Source organism: Gymnodraco acuticeps, unplaced genomic scaffold (genome assembly GCF_902827175.1).
Source record: "Gymnodraco acuticeps unplaced genomic scaffold, fGymAcu1.1, whole genome shotgun sequence".
NCBI classification, from domain to species: Eukaryota; Metazoa; Chordata; class Actinopteri; order Perciformes; family Bathydraconidae; genus Gymnodraco; species Gymnodraco acuticeps.
Genome location: NW_022990368.1, coordinates 615,693 through 632,736, shown reverse-complemented (window position 1 = coordinate 632,736; position 17,044 = coordinate 615,693). Strand labels below are relative to the sequence as shown.

Sequence of the window (17,044 nt, the reverse complement as noted above, 5' to 3'; positions counted from 1 at the left end):
TCCAACTATGACTAGAAGTGACATAACTTGTCTCACAGTGATGTCTCGTGCTCTACATCCAAACAGCCTGAGGTGGCGCTGTCGCCCAGGTTACACGGTTACATGACAGTAGAAGAAGAGGCTGCCATATTGCAGTGATACAGCGAGTTTACCGGACTGAATCTTGAACACATCAAAATGCTTTCTTCTCAATCATACCAAGACCCTGGGAAGATGAAAGATTATCATTATTCTGGTCCCGTAGAGCACCGGTTTTCACCATACTCTTTCAACGGAGGGTGAGTGTGACTTTTTAAACCGCTGGCTTGCTAGCCTGCTAGCTAACGTTTACGTTTAACTGCATTATGCTAGCTAGCTAACCAGCTTAGCAAACGATAGGAAACTAAACAAAGGTGAAGTTAATGGAAAGTATGTGAACAGAAAAAGGTCTTTGTCCAGCACATTTAGCATCCTCATTTATTCTATATGTTCAAAAAGGATAAAAGAAAAGATACGTTAGTTTATCTGATACGATTTGCTAATACGACAGTTTCATTTTCGAAACTGTAGCCTAGCTTCCGTTAGCATAGTATCTGGTAGATTACATTTTCCTCTTTGGTGAAGCAGTGTATACGATTAATAAACAAGTGTGTGTGTGTTGTGTTTTTCTTCAGAACCGTACTAGCTGTTGCTGGTGAAGACTTCGCCATCGTAGCCTCAGACACCAGGCTGAGTGAAGGATACTCAATCCACAGCCGCGACTCGCCAAAATGTTACAAGCTGTACGTTTGCACTGTCACTCATTCTGCACGTATTTACCCTTTATCCTGCAAACTGTCAGTAAATGAAAGATGGGCAGTTATAGGACACAATCTCAAATTTGAAGTCTATAACTGGTCCCTTTTACCTTTGTACTTTCATAGTTATGTTCAACTTCATTAAAAGCCATTATCAGTTGAATTTGCTGTTCTGATACAATTCAACCTTTATTTATATAATACAAATAATAATAATAATAATGCGTTTTATTTATATAGCGCCTTGCATTCAAACATGCATTAAAAAAACACATCAAAATGAATAACAATAAATACAATTTTCTTGGCTGAAATCTCTTTTCATTTCAACATAACTAAGTGCTTTGACTGTCACTCATTGTTCTGCTTCTCTTTCCACTTACAGGACAGACACCACCGTTATTGGCTGCAGTGGTTTCCATGGTGACTGCCTGACCCTGACGAAAATCATTGATGCCAGACTAAAGGTGGGCTGGTTTAGCAAGGTTTTTGGTTTCACTCTCTCTTTAATCTCTGTCCTAAAATGACCACATTCAGCTGACTCTGCAACGTTTTTTTTCTGACAGACCTGCAACAATGTGATGTCCATGTATTAACTCTGTTCTAACTTGAAGTAATGTCCCTGCCCCACTCTCTCAGATGTACAAACACTCAAACAACAAGACAATGACCAGCAACGCCATCGCAGCCATGTTGTCCACCATTCTGTACGGCAGGAGGTTCTTCCCCTACTACGTCTACAACATCATCGGAGGACTGGATGAGCATGGTAGGGACTTTAAAGCTGTATATATTTAGATGAGAAAATGTATTGCTTTTGTATGCATACACACTCGATTGTGTAAGTAGTATTAACTAGTTCTATTTGAAATATTTCCTGTTTTGTAATGAAGGCAAGGGAGCAGTGTACAGTTTTGATCCAGTGGGCTCCTACCAGAGAGACACCTACAAGGCCGGAGGATCAGCGAGTGCCATGCTTCAGCCACTTTTGGACAACCAGGTAAAGAATATTGACAATGCAGTGCTCCAGCCTTAAGTTTCCATAAAGTACTGTAAATTAATGTATGTTTATTTTTTCATCACAGATTGGTTTCAAGAACATGGAGGGTGTGCAGCACGTCCCTCTGACTCAGGAAAGGGCAGTTCAGCTGGTCAAAGATGTCTTCATCTCGGCCGCAGAGAGAGATGTCTACACTGGAGATGCCCTTCGACTCTGCATCATCACTAAGGAGGGCATCAACGAGCAGACTGTACCCCTGAGGAAGGACTGAGGAGGGACGTGTTCTCCTTTCTCTGCTTTGCCCTTCGATCTGCGCTTTCCACATTTCCCTGTTGTTTTGGCTCTTTTCAAATTTCTTAATAAAAGGAGTGTTGTTCCAGAATCTGCTTCTTTTGGTGTCTTAGGTCAGGCTTAACCTGGGGAAGCAGATTTCCATTTTTATATCCATTAACAATCTATATCAGTTGAAAATGACACTTTTCTCCTGCTTTACAGTTTTCCTCTTCAATTTCTGCAATGATACATCATTTGTGTTGTTTTGGTTAAACATTCTTATTCTAGATCAACACTCTCTTCACTCGATCGCCCCTAGACACTTCCTAATGTTTCAGTTTCTCATGTTTTGGAAGGATACATACTCTGCTGTTCTTTTTACATAAATGTAAAGAATTGAAAAAGGATGTCTTGTCTTTCTTTGCGTGGTCTTCACACATGAACACTCCATCTCAGGTTAATGTTGTCCTTAAATAATAAAGTAATAGTATTGCTCGATCCTGAAACATCTTTATCAGAATAGCATCTTTTATACAGAAAGACGCTCACACTGAGATGTTCTAGAATGATAAATGTATCCATAAGGTGGAGTTTAATTTTACAATTTTGCGACTGATAAGATTCTTACTTTCTTTCAGTGGAACCCTCATGTCAAGCTTTTCAAGGCTCTTGATCAAATGTAGTACAGGATCTGAAGTGTTATTCAAGTTCATAAATATCCCGCAAACCTCAGATGATTTTCGGTATTTCAACAAACATTTGTTTAAAATATAGGTTTCATTCTGAAGGGAAATTAAATATGATTAATTATGTATACACAACTTAAGGGGGTTAATTAAAAGAGTTGAGTACTGGTTCTGCCAGGCTTAGGACCCTGACAAAATGTCTGAGATGAAGGATGGTCTACTTTTTCTGTTAGGTCATTTATTACAATGCATCATATTCTATAAGATCATGTTTGTAGCATTACAGTCCTGTGAGAATCACATATCTCTAAAAAGTATTTTCCATGAGCTTAGAAAGACAGTCCTGTTTTTAACTTTGTGGAGTAGAATTATAAAGTTGTTTTGGAAAGTACATTTAATTGTGTACTTGCATACAGTACCTGTTATTGGTTACATAACATCAATAACTTTAGGTGGTGGAAATAATACTGGAAACAAAACTAGTAGTGTATTAGTGTGAGGGAAAATTCATCACCTTGTGAAGTCTAAATGGTTTTCCAAACTAAATACAATTCAATGTATTGTGTCACATTGTTGATATAAATGGTTATGTTTTCAAGATTCAAAGGTTTATTTTCATAACATACAATGGTGTAGTTATGTAATGAATGAAAAACATACAGTAGGTTTATATTTCTGTATAACTGTTCAAATGTGTATACAGTGTTAAGTTGTCTTGTTTTACATTTCCCTGCAGTACACTAAGGCTGCCTCTGCTCATGAGTGACTAATAAACATTAACATTTATCCAAACAACTTTGTGGTGCATCTAATATTGGTGGATTTTCTTGCACTATTTTAATATGCTTAATGTTTTTTCTCAATAAAACAAAGGTTTTAAAAACCTATGTTTAACTGAACACTGGGCTCCAGCCCAATAAAAGAAGAATAACGATTGTATTATATTATTCTGCGCCACCTGGAAGTGTGAAAATACTATCCGTCTTATCACGGCTCAGCAAGAAGAAACACAACACTTATGGACATTTTATTTATTTGTATTATCCCAAGTTAAATCAGCAACTGTAACAAGTGTTTACCCAACAACTGTTTTAATAATCAAAGACTCTCTCACACAAAAACAGACACAGACAGTGTCCTCAGGCGTAGTACTGCAGGTTGGCCTTCTTCTTGGCTTGGACCTCTAGGATTCCCTCCATGTAGTCCTCGTGGTTCAGCTCTGTGGCCCCGCGGCGCAGCGCGATCATGCCGGCCTCCACACACACCGCTTTGGCCTGGGCTCCGTTGAAGTCGTCGGTGCAGCGAGCCAGCTCCTCGTAGTTGACGTCGGGGCTGACGTTCATCTTGCGGGAATGAATCTGCATGATGCGGGCTCTGGCCTCTTCGTTTGGCATGGGGAACTCGATCTTTCTGTCCAGACGTCCTGAACGGAGCAGCGCAGGGTCCAAGATATCCACTCTGTTGGTGGCAGCAATAACCTAGAAAAAAAAATGTTATGTAGTTAAACTGTAAAGTAATAACAAGGTGGCAATTAAAAAGAAAGGAAACTTGGTGCTTAACTTTGTCAAGTAGAATATACTTAGACTATTTTAGGATTTCATGACACTTTTTGAATGTGTGGTTTGTGAAAACATGTATTGTATCCATATTTTAATTGTATCATTGTGTTCGTTCTGATTTAACTACAGAGTTCCCATGTCTCCTAGAATGATACTGTAAATGAATTGTAACGTGTTTAATACTAGATAATGTCAATTTAAATACTGTTTCTACACATAAAGTTAATTACAGGTGTTTTCTTGGCCGCATATTTACCTTGACCTGCATGTTGGGCTGGAATCCATCCAGCTGGTTGAGCAGCTCCAGCATGGTCCTCTGCACCTCTCTGTCTCCGGCCTTCTCGCTGTCGAACCTCTTGGTACCGATGGCGTCCAGCTCATCGATGAAGATGATGGATGGGGCTTTCTCTTTGGCCAGGGCGAAGGCATCTCTCACCAGCTTGGCTCCATCTCCGATGAACATCTGGACCAGCTGTGGACCGGCCAGCTTCAGGAAGGTGGCTTTGGTCTGGGCGGCGCAGGCCCTGGCCAGGAGGGTCTTTCCAGTACCAGGTGGTCCGTACATCAGCACTCCTTTGGGTGGCTGGATGCCCAGGTTTTCAAACTTCTCCTTGTGGTTCATGGGCAGGACAATGGCCTCCACCAGCTCCTGGATCTGCTTGTCCAGCCCTCCTATGTCGCTGTACTGCTCTGTGGGGCGCTCGTCCACCTCCATGGCCTTGACTCTGGAGTCATACTCGGTAGGAAGGGTCTCCAGGATCAGGTAGGAGTCCTTGTTGACACCAACCAGGTCTCCGGGCTTCAGCTTCTCCGCGTCCACTAGCCCGATCACCGGCAGGAAGTAGGTCTGTCGAGTGGAAGTTTTAATAACGGCACATTTTCCTTTCCTCTGGGAGTCCAGGTCCACATTAGCCCCGTCCTCCTCCTGGTCGTTGGGGTCCACATCCAGCAGCTCGATCACGTTAGACACAAGGTACGGCAGCGTTTTGTTCACCTTTATCTTCTCCGTGTTTTCCTTGATTTTATCCTTCATAGCTTGCAGTTCGTGGGTCACACGCAGCACCTCGCTCTTCATGATCTTTATCTCACTGTCGAGGAGACGAGTCCGCTGAACTATCTCGTCTGTGGACATTTTTAACACTTCTTCGCCGATTCCATCCTCGACTTCGTCCCAAACTGATTTGTCACTCAGCGACGCCATCTTTGCTCTGTCTGCCGTGAACTGTGACACAGCGGAAAATAAAGGTTCTACTTCCGGAAGTAGCCGACAGCACTCATGAGCGCCGAAGAAGCACTGCAGCAAGACCGAGGATGAAGCGAGTCTGAAGCTGAATTCATTCACTCCGTGTGGTGGTTTGAACTGCGAGTGTGTGCGTGTAAGTTACCGGGCAATGTACTGCGGTGCACTGGCATATGTCTAACTTATTTTCAGTTCTATTTTAGCGCACTAATTCACTGCTTTCACTCTGAGTATCATTAGCTAGTGATGCTAATACTAGCTCTGCGGCTAACTTCAGCTAGCCAGAATGTTGATGTGTTTCATTTGGAGGCTGTCAAGACACACTCATAGAAGACTTTTTTGCGTATAAACATATTTGTCACCCATATTTTTCTCATTATCCACTCAGAGGGCACACAATGCATCGGGTTAAAACATGAAATAACGAGCTTAAGTGACGTTAATATACGATAAAGCTAAATGTGATGATTAGCAAGCAGTGAGTGTCTTCGCGCCACTGCTGCAGGATGCACACACTGTTTCATGTTATCTGCAACATTGTGCACTTTTGTTAAATAATGACCAGTTATCAGTTGTGGACGAGGTATTTAGATATATTACATATATATAGATGGTATTTGAGTAATAGGTCTCGTATTTGCACCACGGTCCACACAGGACAAGTTAAACACCTGCGTTCAAAATGTTACTCACCAACATATTAGCATTTACTTGTATGAAAAGTACACATTTCTGCACAATGGCCCATTTCAGAATAGTATGTAGTATATTATCAAAAAATTATTGTACATGCATTTATGCGTTCATTGCTTTATAGTTGCATCAGGTAAAGAAGGACCTTGGTTTTACTAGGCTATATATACTGCCAGGTTGTGTGGATTTCACCAAGGGATCAATTAAGTTATATTCTAACCTTGAAACCTGAAAAATAATTATTTTATTAACATAAAGACGAATTTAAATCTTAAAAATAAGTAAATGTATGTAGAGCAGTACAAAAAAAGCCAATACTTGCCTCTGAATTGTAGTAGGAAATTGAAATACTTATGTTGAATACAAATACGTTGAAAGCTGTACTTAGTAAGTACAGTATTTGAGTTATTGTACTTGGTTACCTTCCAACACTGCCAGTATTAAGCATTTGTCTGAGTAAATCTTTGTTTTTACCGTTTTCCAGGCCTGACAGCCAGACAGAAGAAACAAGAAGAGGGTGAGTCCAGTCCACCGTGGTTTTTCTACTGTAAAAAAAGACTGAAGACGCACAACTTTGCACCTCCTGTCTAAAATAAATTCCTGCTCTCGGTGGCAGTGAACTCACGTGAGGAGCTGCAGAGATGGACCAGAACAACAGTTCAGCCAGTCCCTTCCAGGGACTGGCCTCCCCTCAGGTAGGTTTAAAATTGTTACTAATATTTTCTTCTCACCTGGATGATCCCCCAGTTTACCATCACCATCGTCTTATGTCCCATTTGGAAGCTTTAGCATTGCAATTTATTTATATTAATGGCAATTTAATATAGATTTTAAAGTTCACAAGTTGCCTGAGCTCAGAGAATGCAAACATCCTGACTCAACTATTTTCTGGTATTACCATAGTAAAATATCTGAATACAACTCGGAAATAAATAATAGTGCTCTGTTAATTCAGACCCAGAGTTGTGCTCTTGCTTTAACAGGTCACATAGCTGGCAGCCAACATTTTGAAAAACTGTTGCATTTTCAATTGTCAGTATAGTAAGTGCTACTTATGTTGCTTTTCTAACCCAACCTCATCTTTTTGGTCTTGTGCAGGGTGCCATGACCCCAGGCATGCCTATCTTCAGTCCCATGATGCCCTATGGCTCAGGTCTGACACCTCAGCCTGTGGTGGCCAACAGTTTGTCTATACTGGAGGAACAGCAGAGGCAACAGCAGCAGCAGCAGCAGCAGGCAAACGCAGGTAAACACACATTCTCAATCCTTTAACCATAATCTCATATCCCTAGAATTGGTGTCCTTCAGATATTTGCTGAGAATAGAAAATGCTCATCAAAGTCTGATCCAAAGTGGAGGTATATTATTGGTTTATATTATAGAGAATAAAATATGTTCTCTGTTCTCCAGGTCTTCCTGGAACGTCGGGGCTAACCCCTCAGCTTTACCATTCCCAGACGGTTGCAGGCTCGACCACCACAGCGCTGCCAGGGAACACCCCGCTCTACAACACCCCGCTGACCCCCATGACCCCCATCACACCGGCAACACCAGCGTCAGAGAGCTCTGGAATAGTACCACAGCTACAGTATGTTTCATATCCAATACAAAGAATGGTCAAAGTTTCAGTATGTCCAATTTATGTCAATGCCACTTGAAATATGATCTAGCAAATACAAAAACCTTTCACTTTTTATGTTGTGCTATTTTAGCCAGCTGTTATCGTTGAAGTTTTGTTTAAACATTGCTATAGGTAAATATATACATTTAGAATTCAAACTACATTGACATTATTTTGGACTTAAGCTTGTTGACCTTGTTACAGAGCTATTGCCTTTGTCTCTTTCTCTGTTTCTTACCTTTTTTTCTTCTACTTTTAGAAACATAGTGTCTACTGTAAATCTGGGCTGTAAACTGGACTTGAAGACCATCGCCCTGAGAGCCAGGAATGCAGAGTACAACCCAAAGGTGAGACTGACAACACTTAATATCTGATCAGCTCCATGCTGCTCAACAGCTCATAAAGGTCCCCTGTGGGCTTTTAAGTACAATTTCTGAAATCCCAGTAAACACAGAAAGTCGACTGTAACTGCCAGAAAGGCTTCCTGCATAGGGAACAAATCCGGTTCTACTTGCATGTTGTTTAATTTACTTGTGTAATTATTTGAGCAACTTTAAAATGTTTGGATCCTAATGTGTCCACTAAATGATACCAGTGTTTATGTGCTTGCAGAGCCCTGGCACTTGATCTCAATTACATGCCTTTCCTGTAATGACATGTCAAATTGTCGTCTGTGAAAAAGATCCACTATCGATGCTCACTGACCTGTTAGGAGGCTGCAAGTGCACAGTTAGTACGACCCATAGTGTCCCATTCATGGGAAATCCACCAGGGTACAGGGAGTGTCATAAGGCGCATTCACACTGCGGTACTTTTCCCACAAAGGTTCATGTGAACTTAGTTCATGTGAACTCTTTTATCGCGTTCACACCAAAAAGAGCCGGTACTAAAATTAGTTCATGTGAACCTTTTTACCCCCACGATAGTCCCTGCTAGAGAGCAGGGACTATCGTGCGGCTCTCTTGTGAGAAAAGAGCTATATTTCTGATTGGCTGGGCGGATTGCAAACCACGCCCCGTAAAACTCCCAAAAAGTTTTGTGAAGCCGCCATTTTATTATCCTCGCATTAGCATTATTAGCATTAGCCCAGCGCAGAAACGCAGAGAGACTAACTGGGAGCGGTGGAGATGAGGAGGTGTCGGCGTTCTGGCGATTTACTCGGAAGGCTTCAGTAGAAGCTGCTGGGAGTCCCAGAAGCTTCTACTGAAGCCAGTCCCCAACTCCGGGGACTTCCGGCCGGGGACTTTGGGCGGCAGTATACGCCGTGAAGTGGTTTGCGGCCTGCCAGTAAGCCCAAAGCAGCAGAAGAAGAACAAGTGACCTCAGCGGCTTCATTTGCCTAATCCACCCCCAGGGACTTTTTCCAGTGTGAACGCGATCTGTACTTAGTTCATGCGAACTAAAGAGTTCTCATGAACTAAGTTCACATGAACCTTTGTGGGAAAAGTACCGCAGTGTGAATGCGCCTATTGATCATTCCCTGATCCTTCCTCTAGTACTGATATACTGCCAACATGTCTGTTATACAAAAACACCATAACTCAATGGTCCAAATGTTATTCATGCTAAACATCCCACACAACTGTATCTGTGTTGAAGCGCTGTTGGTGTTTAATAATTGTCTCTCTTAATTCTTGTAGCGTTTTGCTGCGGTCATCATGAGAATACGAGAACCCAGGACCACGGCGCTCATCTTCAGCTCTGGGAAGATGGTCTGCACGGGAGCCAAGAGGTCAGAAAATGAGTTGTTTGCTGAAGTTTAAAAAAAGACTGATTTAGAACTTATGGATTTCTCCAATAGGGATGTTAGCCTTCCCCTGTTTTTCATTCAAGTGTTCTACCTTAATTATAACCCATCCTGTATTGACTTTCCTTTTCTCCAGTGAGGAGCAGTCGAGGTTAGCTGCCAGAAAATACGCTCGTGTGGTGCAGAAGCTCGGCTTTCCTGCCAAGTTCTTGGATTTTAAGATTCAGAACATGGTGGGAAGCTGCGATGTGAAGTTCCCCATTCGACTGGAGGGATTAGTCCTCACACATCAGCAGTTTAGCAGGTGATTTCTGATGGTTTCATATATTTGTGCAGCTAAATCACAAGGTCCCACATGTTGGCATTCTTGTAGAGCACCAGCATATGATGGCTGCGTTGTGAGGTTTCAGTCAGGGAAATGGTTAAAAGCAAGTGATTGGTCTGTTTCAGCTACGAACCGGAGCTGTTTCCAGGACTGATTTACAGAATGATCAAACCCAGAATCGTCCTGCTCATCTTTGTTTCTGGGAAAGTTGTACTCACAGGTAAGACTCTGCTAATGGCTTTACTTCACTTATATTAGTTTATATTTCAGTGCCAATGCAAAGATGCCTGTTCAAATCAGATGGATTAATTGTCAAAGTCAAAGTCAGCTTTATTGTCAACATTTCTACATGTGTTTATACATACAGAAATCTTGAAATACCCTTTCTCGCAGTCCCCCAGTGTGACATGTATACATAAAACAAGATACAAAATGTGCCTAGATAAATGGGGTATAAGACTAAGTACTAGTTAATAATATATATATATTTTTAAAAACACACAATCCACAGAACATGAATTGACATTAATGCAAGTATTCTTTAGTGAAAATGAATAAAGTCCAGGTCCATTTGGGGCAGGGAGGAAAGGAGAGTTCAGCATCCTGACCGCCTGGTGGCACAAGCTGTTCCTCAGCCTGGTGGAGCTCGAGCTGAGGTTGCGGCAGGAGGAGAATGGGCCTGTGTATTTAATAACTGATGTTGATGATGCCTATAAATCATGTGCGATTCCAATTCCTTATATCATGGGACATTTTGAATTTTTTTAGGGTAATAATATCAATGAATGTTCAAATATAATGTTAATACTTGGTGCATCTTATTTCATAATGTCTATGAGAATAAAGGTTGCTTCTTTCAGCCTTGTGTTTTTTTTGCCGCTGTATCTTATTGTTATGAATGGTATCTGTATTTTGTTTTCAAGGCGCCAAAGTGAGGGGAGAGATCTACGAAGCGTTTGAAAACATCTATCCCATCCTGAAAGGCTTCCGCAAGACAACGTAGAACCTGCAGCTCCTTCTCTTACCTTTTTATCTCCCCAACTCCAACTTTTTTTCATCAGACTTTTTTTAAATTCACAAGTGGACTGCTGTAACGGCTGCTGTACAGGGATGTGATTTTTTTATTTTTTTTGTCCTGGTATTTCAAAGGATTGGAAAACAGGATGTCAACATCTTTTTCTTTTTTTTTTTTTTGTTGCTGTGATTTGATCACAAGTGATGTCATATTTTACTCGCAGACCTCCATATATTTGACCTTTTTTCCTGCTTTTTTTGTTGTCTGGATCACATTCCTGACTGTACATAAGACTGTAAAGAAATGTAAAAAGCGCTGATTTGAAGAGAAGCAGTCTGGCTAGGACTGTTTTATTTTAAGCCATTTTAAATAGTTTTTGTATGTTGCATTTTTATAAATTGTTCACTCGGTTCCCAAAATGTATCGAGACATGTTCGGGTTTGTCTGCCCCACATTCCTCTTAACAGTATTTACTAAGGTTTCTGTCTATCTCAAGTCAATGAGATCATCTTGATATCTTTTGCAAATCAATCAGTTATTGGTTTAGCTTGGTCATCATTTATTTACATGCTGTAATCAGAATTCCCTCTAAATTCCCGCATTTCAACATTGGTAGAATAGCCATGTCGGTTAAGACGTATCCGAAGGCTGTGGCTCTTACATTTTTAAGTGGATGCTCTTAATTCTTTTATTGAAATCCTCCCGCTAAAGTTGTCATCAAGTTGTTGGTTAGTTCTTTGAGATTTGTGGCACTTGGGGTCAGTAACATTTGTACTTGTAGATCAACCAGAACTTAAACTTGAAGAAGGAGGCTGTTGGTCCTAAAGGAGACGGCATCTCCTTTTTAAAGTCTTGTATTCACATATTGCCTCTTTCATCCACAAGCACTAAAATATGATGACAGATAATCAATGCATTGTGTTGCCATGTTTATGTTCTGTTTTTTAATTTGTTTGGCCATTCAAAAGTATATTTAAAAAGGTTCTTAAGATATTTTTGTGCATAGGGAATTGTGAATTTCCCTCGGTCTGTGCTGCTTGCTCAGCTGACCCGTCTGAAGCAGAAGAGGTTCGAGAATTATGCTAAACTACATTTAGTAATAATGAGTTCATCCCTCTGACTGAGCTCAGCAGCGGCTTAGCAGGAGACCAGGAAGCCCTGTCACATCTCGATGATATTGTGTTTATAACAACATTGTTAATGTGCTGCACTGCATTAATAAATGTGTACATACCGGCTCTTGTTTTGGTGGTGCCTTTTTATTTCATCATTTGAATGTGATGTTCATTTGTCGTTTTACTGTCTAATCTTCTATTTGCCAAATCAGGTAACCCCGTCTTTTGTCACACAATGTTCTAGCTACATGACTGACAAAGCAGTATTATTAGCTGGATCTGAGCTCTCCTGGTTAAACGGATCCATCTAGCGAGCAGTGTGTATCATTGCTTTAGGATCCAGAAGAACTATTTCTCCCAGTCGACCATTTTTTTTCATTTAATGCTCATTAAATTAAACGAAAACATGAGGAATACAATAAGTAACAATGTTTTCTAATACACTGCATTAATTACAGGTTTAAATCAGTGTGTCATGCCACCACCAATACTGAAGATTCTGCCTATGTGACTTACAAGACATAAATAGACGGTTTACAATCAGTCATTCTCTACCAATCTCTCCGTGAAGATGATCTTGACAAAAGCTTCTTTACTTTAGTCACAAGTTATGTTGTATTTATTTAAAGTCACATGCATGCTGCACATTATACAGGGATGCAGTCAGTAGCATCTGTGAATATCTAATTTAAGGGCACTATGTCACTTTTGTGTGTGTGTGTTGTGTGCCTGTGTAACCCACTCCTCATGTCCTTGTGTTCACTTGACAGAATGAGTCAGCCCTGTCTTTATAAAGCCAGCTGCCCTTGACTAGTCAGTCTTGGAGCCAGAGTTTGAAATATGACTGTGAGAGACGGGTCATGGTTATGACCCAGTGAAATATGGTTTGTATGTATCCCAAATCTGAACATTGATACACCCTGTGTCATGTAACTCAGTCGAAATATGAGCCAGATGATCCGTATTGGATAACGTCACCAATAATGGTTAAAAAAAAAACAGGAATGCACAGGCATTGTTTCTACACTGTATTGTTTCTTAAAGGTAGGGTAGGTAACAATGGAGAACCAGCTCGAGTAAACTAGAATTTGAAAGTACACAACCGAAAAAATCTGCCCCTTCCTTCAGACTTCCTTACAGAGCCCCTCCTCCAACACACACGAACTCGCACATGACCAATGAGGGCACGAGATAAGTTTGTGCACGAGATGGAAGGCTGACAGGCAGGTAGGCCATTCAATTATCTGCGGGCCGAGGCAGATAATGGGACTTGCTTTTTACAGCGCCACGGCTTTCACAGATGAAATATTTGTATATATTTATTGTCAAAGCATTTAATTTATTCATTGCTATCGGGATGTTAAGAGCATTCCATGGAATATAACAAAAAGTGTTTCTGAAGTGAATTACTGACCCTATTAAGCTGATTCGTTACCGAGCGGATATGAGCACCATGTGAAGCTGATTTTCCAAAATGTGGTGCTGATTTTTGAAAGATATGTTGTGAAAACAAGTCTTTATTAACAATATTAGTGTACAACAACATACATCAGAAAATGTTTATTTACGTTAAAAAGTATTTGGACCATCATGAGACACTGGAAATCCAAACACCATGACGACCTCCTAACCTATCAGGCTCTCCTCTTTCTCTGCTTCGATCTCTCAGGCAAAAAGCACTTTCTTTCAAGATAAGATCCAATCTTCCTATTCCAATCCCAAAAAACTATTTTCCATCTTCTCCACCCTCTTGGACCCCCCCCAAAGCCCCTTCCCCCTCCTCCCTTCTGTCAAGCGACTTTGTTAACCACTTTGAAAAAAAGGTTGATGATATTCGCTCTTCTTTTTCTGACTCACCTTTACTCACCACTGGGTCACCAGACCCACCTTTCACCCACACACTAACCTCCTTTCCCCCCTCTCTCTCCAAGTGAGGTTCTTACCCTCATTACCTCTGCCCGCCCCCTACCACCTGTCCTCTGGACCTTATCCCCTCAAACCTCCTTCAGACTATCCCTCCTGATATTCCAACCCAGTCTCATAAAAAAACGTGTAATAATAACTACGTTGGTCCACAACGTAGGACGTAGTATTTCTACAAAAACGCCTCTGAAATGGTAAGATCCCTACGTTTTTTTTTACCATTCATTCCAATGGCTGGCGTCTATGTCACGTGATCTTCACATTTCTCCCTGCAGAAAAAAAAAACATGGCCGAACTTCGTTTTTATTCTCGGTGTAAAATGCCTATTTTAAAGTTAGTTTGGCCATTAAAATGCGTTTTGATGTCATTTGATGCGAGAAATATGAGTTGTTATTTCAGATTATGTGTGCAGTGGATGTACATGATCTTTAGTTTGCTAGTTATTACGAAGATTAATTCAGGAAATTGTGTCGATATAACGTTTTTCATTGTTACCAAGGTGGTTGCTAGGGACGCTGCTATCGATATTATTTCTGTTATGTTGTGTAACAGTTTAATGGTGTAATCTTTATTGCTACCCCCTTCCCCGTCAATGTATAGTGTTGGTCCACAGAGCAAACGTATTAGTTTAACAAAATCCGCATCTAAATTGTGGCATATACGTTATTTTCCCCTGTGCAAGTCCAGTCTCACATCTCACATCACATCGTCATAAACAAATACCGGAAACAGACCGAAAATACTTTATTCCGAGTGTGCTTGCTTTTCTCTTTGAAAGTCATCACATAACGGCATTGTAATACACGGTTTGGCTGCATTAAATATTACATATCTGCCGTAGTTCTCTATTTATAGAGCCCTGATGAGAAGACTTCTAGACAAACATGAGGAACTGCCGCTAACACTGAAAACGTGACATGGATCATAAATATATCAGCCATTAAACAACATCTTACATTTCTTTTCACACAATACGTCTCCTTGCAGTATCAACACTAATTCGGCTGACTTTTATATTTGATCCAATTGGTAGATAGACTGTATTTACACCATAAAGGTGCACAGCTGATATAAAGGGACACCTAGTGGTTAAAGCATGTTATTGAATTTCATTATTTTATTATTAGATATTAATAGGATCCCTATAAAGTATATTCATTACTCGTTATTCTCTACTAATAGTTAATTAAAGACTGTATATAATGACTATTTTGCACATCCCTTTCAAGATTTTCTAAGGTTTATTGACATATCATATACACAAACGGTGTAGTTATGCAATGAATGAAAAACTTTGTGTATACCTCCAGCAATGTTAACTATGTTGAAGCACTTATTTTAACTGATATTATACATATGTATTATACTCTTATATAAGATGTATGTAGATAGTATAATAAATGTGCAGAATACGACAGTTTAATGGTGGAGGTACACACATATTGATAGATGTCTTGTAATGCACTGTTGAGGAACCTGCGACCAAAGTTTTTCATCTCCGGCCTTGTCAGGTATTGAACAATCAATAAATAAAGAACAAAGAATTATTAAATATAAAACACAAAATGTGTGTGATTATACTAAATGATTTACAAATAAACACCACTGCATATTTACAACTGTTACACATGCTGATGTAACGCAAATGTTTCCAACTTGGGATCAATAAAGTATATCTTATCTTAAGATGATCGATGGCTACTGCCATATTTGCAAAATATGCCTCTCAACCTTGACAAGTGCATGTTTCAGGCTCATCAATTAACAACAGGAGGGGTCACACACATAAGACCAGCTGTTAAATAAAGCTCTTCTGACCTTAGCTGGCATGTGGGTAATGCTACCCATTATGGGCACAAGCAATTTTCACCCATTTATTAATTATATGTTTTACATTTGAGTGTTTCCTATCCCTTAAACCTCCAGGGATGTACACAGTTTAATACTGGCCACTTCTTATTATGGGAAATACGAAAACGTCTTTTAAAACTACACTCCTAGTAGAGACGTGCCATAGATAGAGAACATGTTGCGAAACACAATAGCCAGCATGTGTAGTTCTGAGGACGGGGTGGGGGAGGGGGGAACGGGGTGGACCCGTTCAAATCCAGTTTTAGACATTCTGCCGTGGTTCCATCCCATTTCAAGTGCTGTTCGACGCTCGGCACACTCTCCAATCACAGAGCTTGAGGACTATCACGGGGTTTGTCAAGCGAAGAGGAGAGAATACTTACTTCCGGGTGTAATATTCTGTAAAGCAAATGAGCTGCTCCCACCCTCCTGACGGACTACAACTTGTGTTTATTAATTAATCAAACAAATAAATAAACACAAGGATAATTATGTGTTATTGTTGAGTAAATGGATAATTGCACAGGGGAACATAACGTAGGCTATCTATGCCACCATTTTAGATGCAGATTTTGTTAAACTAATACGTTTGCGCTGTGGACCAACACTATACATTGACGGGGAAGGGGGTAGCAATAAAGATAACACCATTAAACAGTTACACAACATAACAGAAATAATATCGATAGCAGCATCCCTAGCAACCACCTTGGTGACAATGAAAACGTTGTGTAGACACAATTTCCTGAAGTAATCTTCGTAATAACTAGCAAACTAAAGATCATGTGCATCCACTGCACACATAATCTGAAATAACAACTCATATTTCTCGCATCAAATGACATCAAAAGGCATTTTAATGGCCAAACTAACTTTAAAATAGGCATTTTACACCGAGAATAAAACGAAGTTCGGCCATGTTTTTTTTTTCTGCAGGGAGAAATTTGAAGATCACGTGACATAGACGCCAGTCATTGGTGAAATGACAATTTCAGAGGCGTTTTTGTAGAAATACTACGTCCTACGTTGTGGACCAACGTAGTTATTACACGTTTTTTTATGAGAATGGGTTGGATATTCTACCGTTTCTCTCCCATTTAATCAACAGTTCTCTAACTTCTGGTCACTTTCCAAACAGTCTCAAGGAGGCAAGAGTAAATCCTCCCCTAAAGAAACCCACTCTCAACACGTCCGATGTTATAAACTACAGGCCTGTCTCT

The 17,044-nt window shown here is 40.4% G+C and overlaps 3 protein-coding genes across 3 annotated transcripts; 2 read left to right on the top strand and 1 right to left on the bottom strand.

Moving 5' to 3' along the window:
• The first annotated feature begins 46 nt into the window (after positions 1–46).
• psmb1 (proteasome 20S subunit beta 1) lies at positions 47–2,453 on the top strand. Its single transcript, XM_034224356.1, has 6 exons — positions 47–278; positions 654–761; positions 1,162–1,243; positions 1,416–1,545; positions 1,670–1,776; positions 1,862–2,453. The coding sequence occupies exons 1-6, from the start codon at positions 178–180 to the stop codon at positions 2,045–2,047; spliced, it is 714 nt and encodes a 237-aa protein (XP_034080247.1). The 5' UTR covers positions 47–177; the 3' UTR covers positions 2,048–2,453.
• Positions 2,454–3,750: 1,297 nt separating this feature from the next.
• Positions 3,751–5,522, bottom strand: psmc3 (proteasome 26S subunit, ATPase 3). Its single transcript, XM_034224355.1, has 2 exons — positions 4,551–5,522; positions 3,751–4,213 (listed from the first exon to the last, which is right to left on the bottom strand). Exons 1-2 carry the CDS (start codon positions 5,493–5,495, stop codon positions 3,875–3,877), a joined length of 1,284 nt encoding a protein of 427 aa, XP_034080246.1. The 5' UTR covers positions 5,496–5,522; the 3' UTR covers positions 3,751–3,874.
• A 13-nt stretch (positions 5,523–5,535) lies between these two features.
• tbp (TATA box binding protein) lies at positions 5,536–12,173 on the top strand. Its single transcript, XM_034224357.1, is given in 10 exon segments — positions 5,536–5,670; positions 6,712–6,922; positions 7,326–7,462; positions 7,464–7,567; positions 7,638–7,815; positions 8,108–8,195; positions 9,489–9,580; positions 9,732–9,899; positions 10,046–10,140; positions 10,844–12,173. Coding segments are annotated over 9 exon segments (996 nt in total). The 5' UTR covers positions 5,536–5,670; positions 6,712–6,868; the 3' UTR covers positions 10,924–12,173.
• Positions 12,174–17,044: the final 4,871 nt, after the last annotated feature.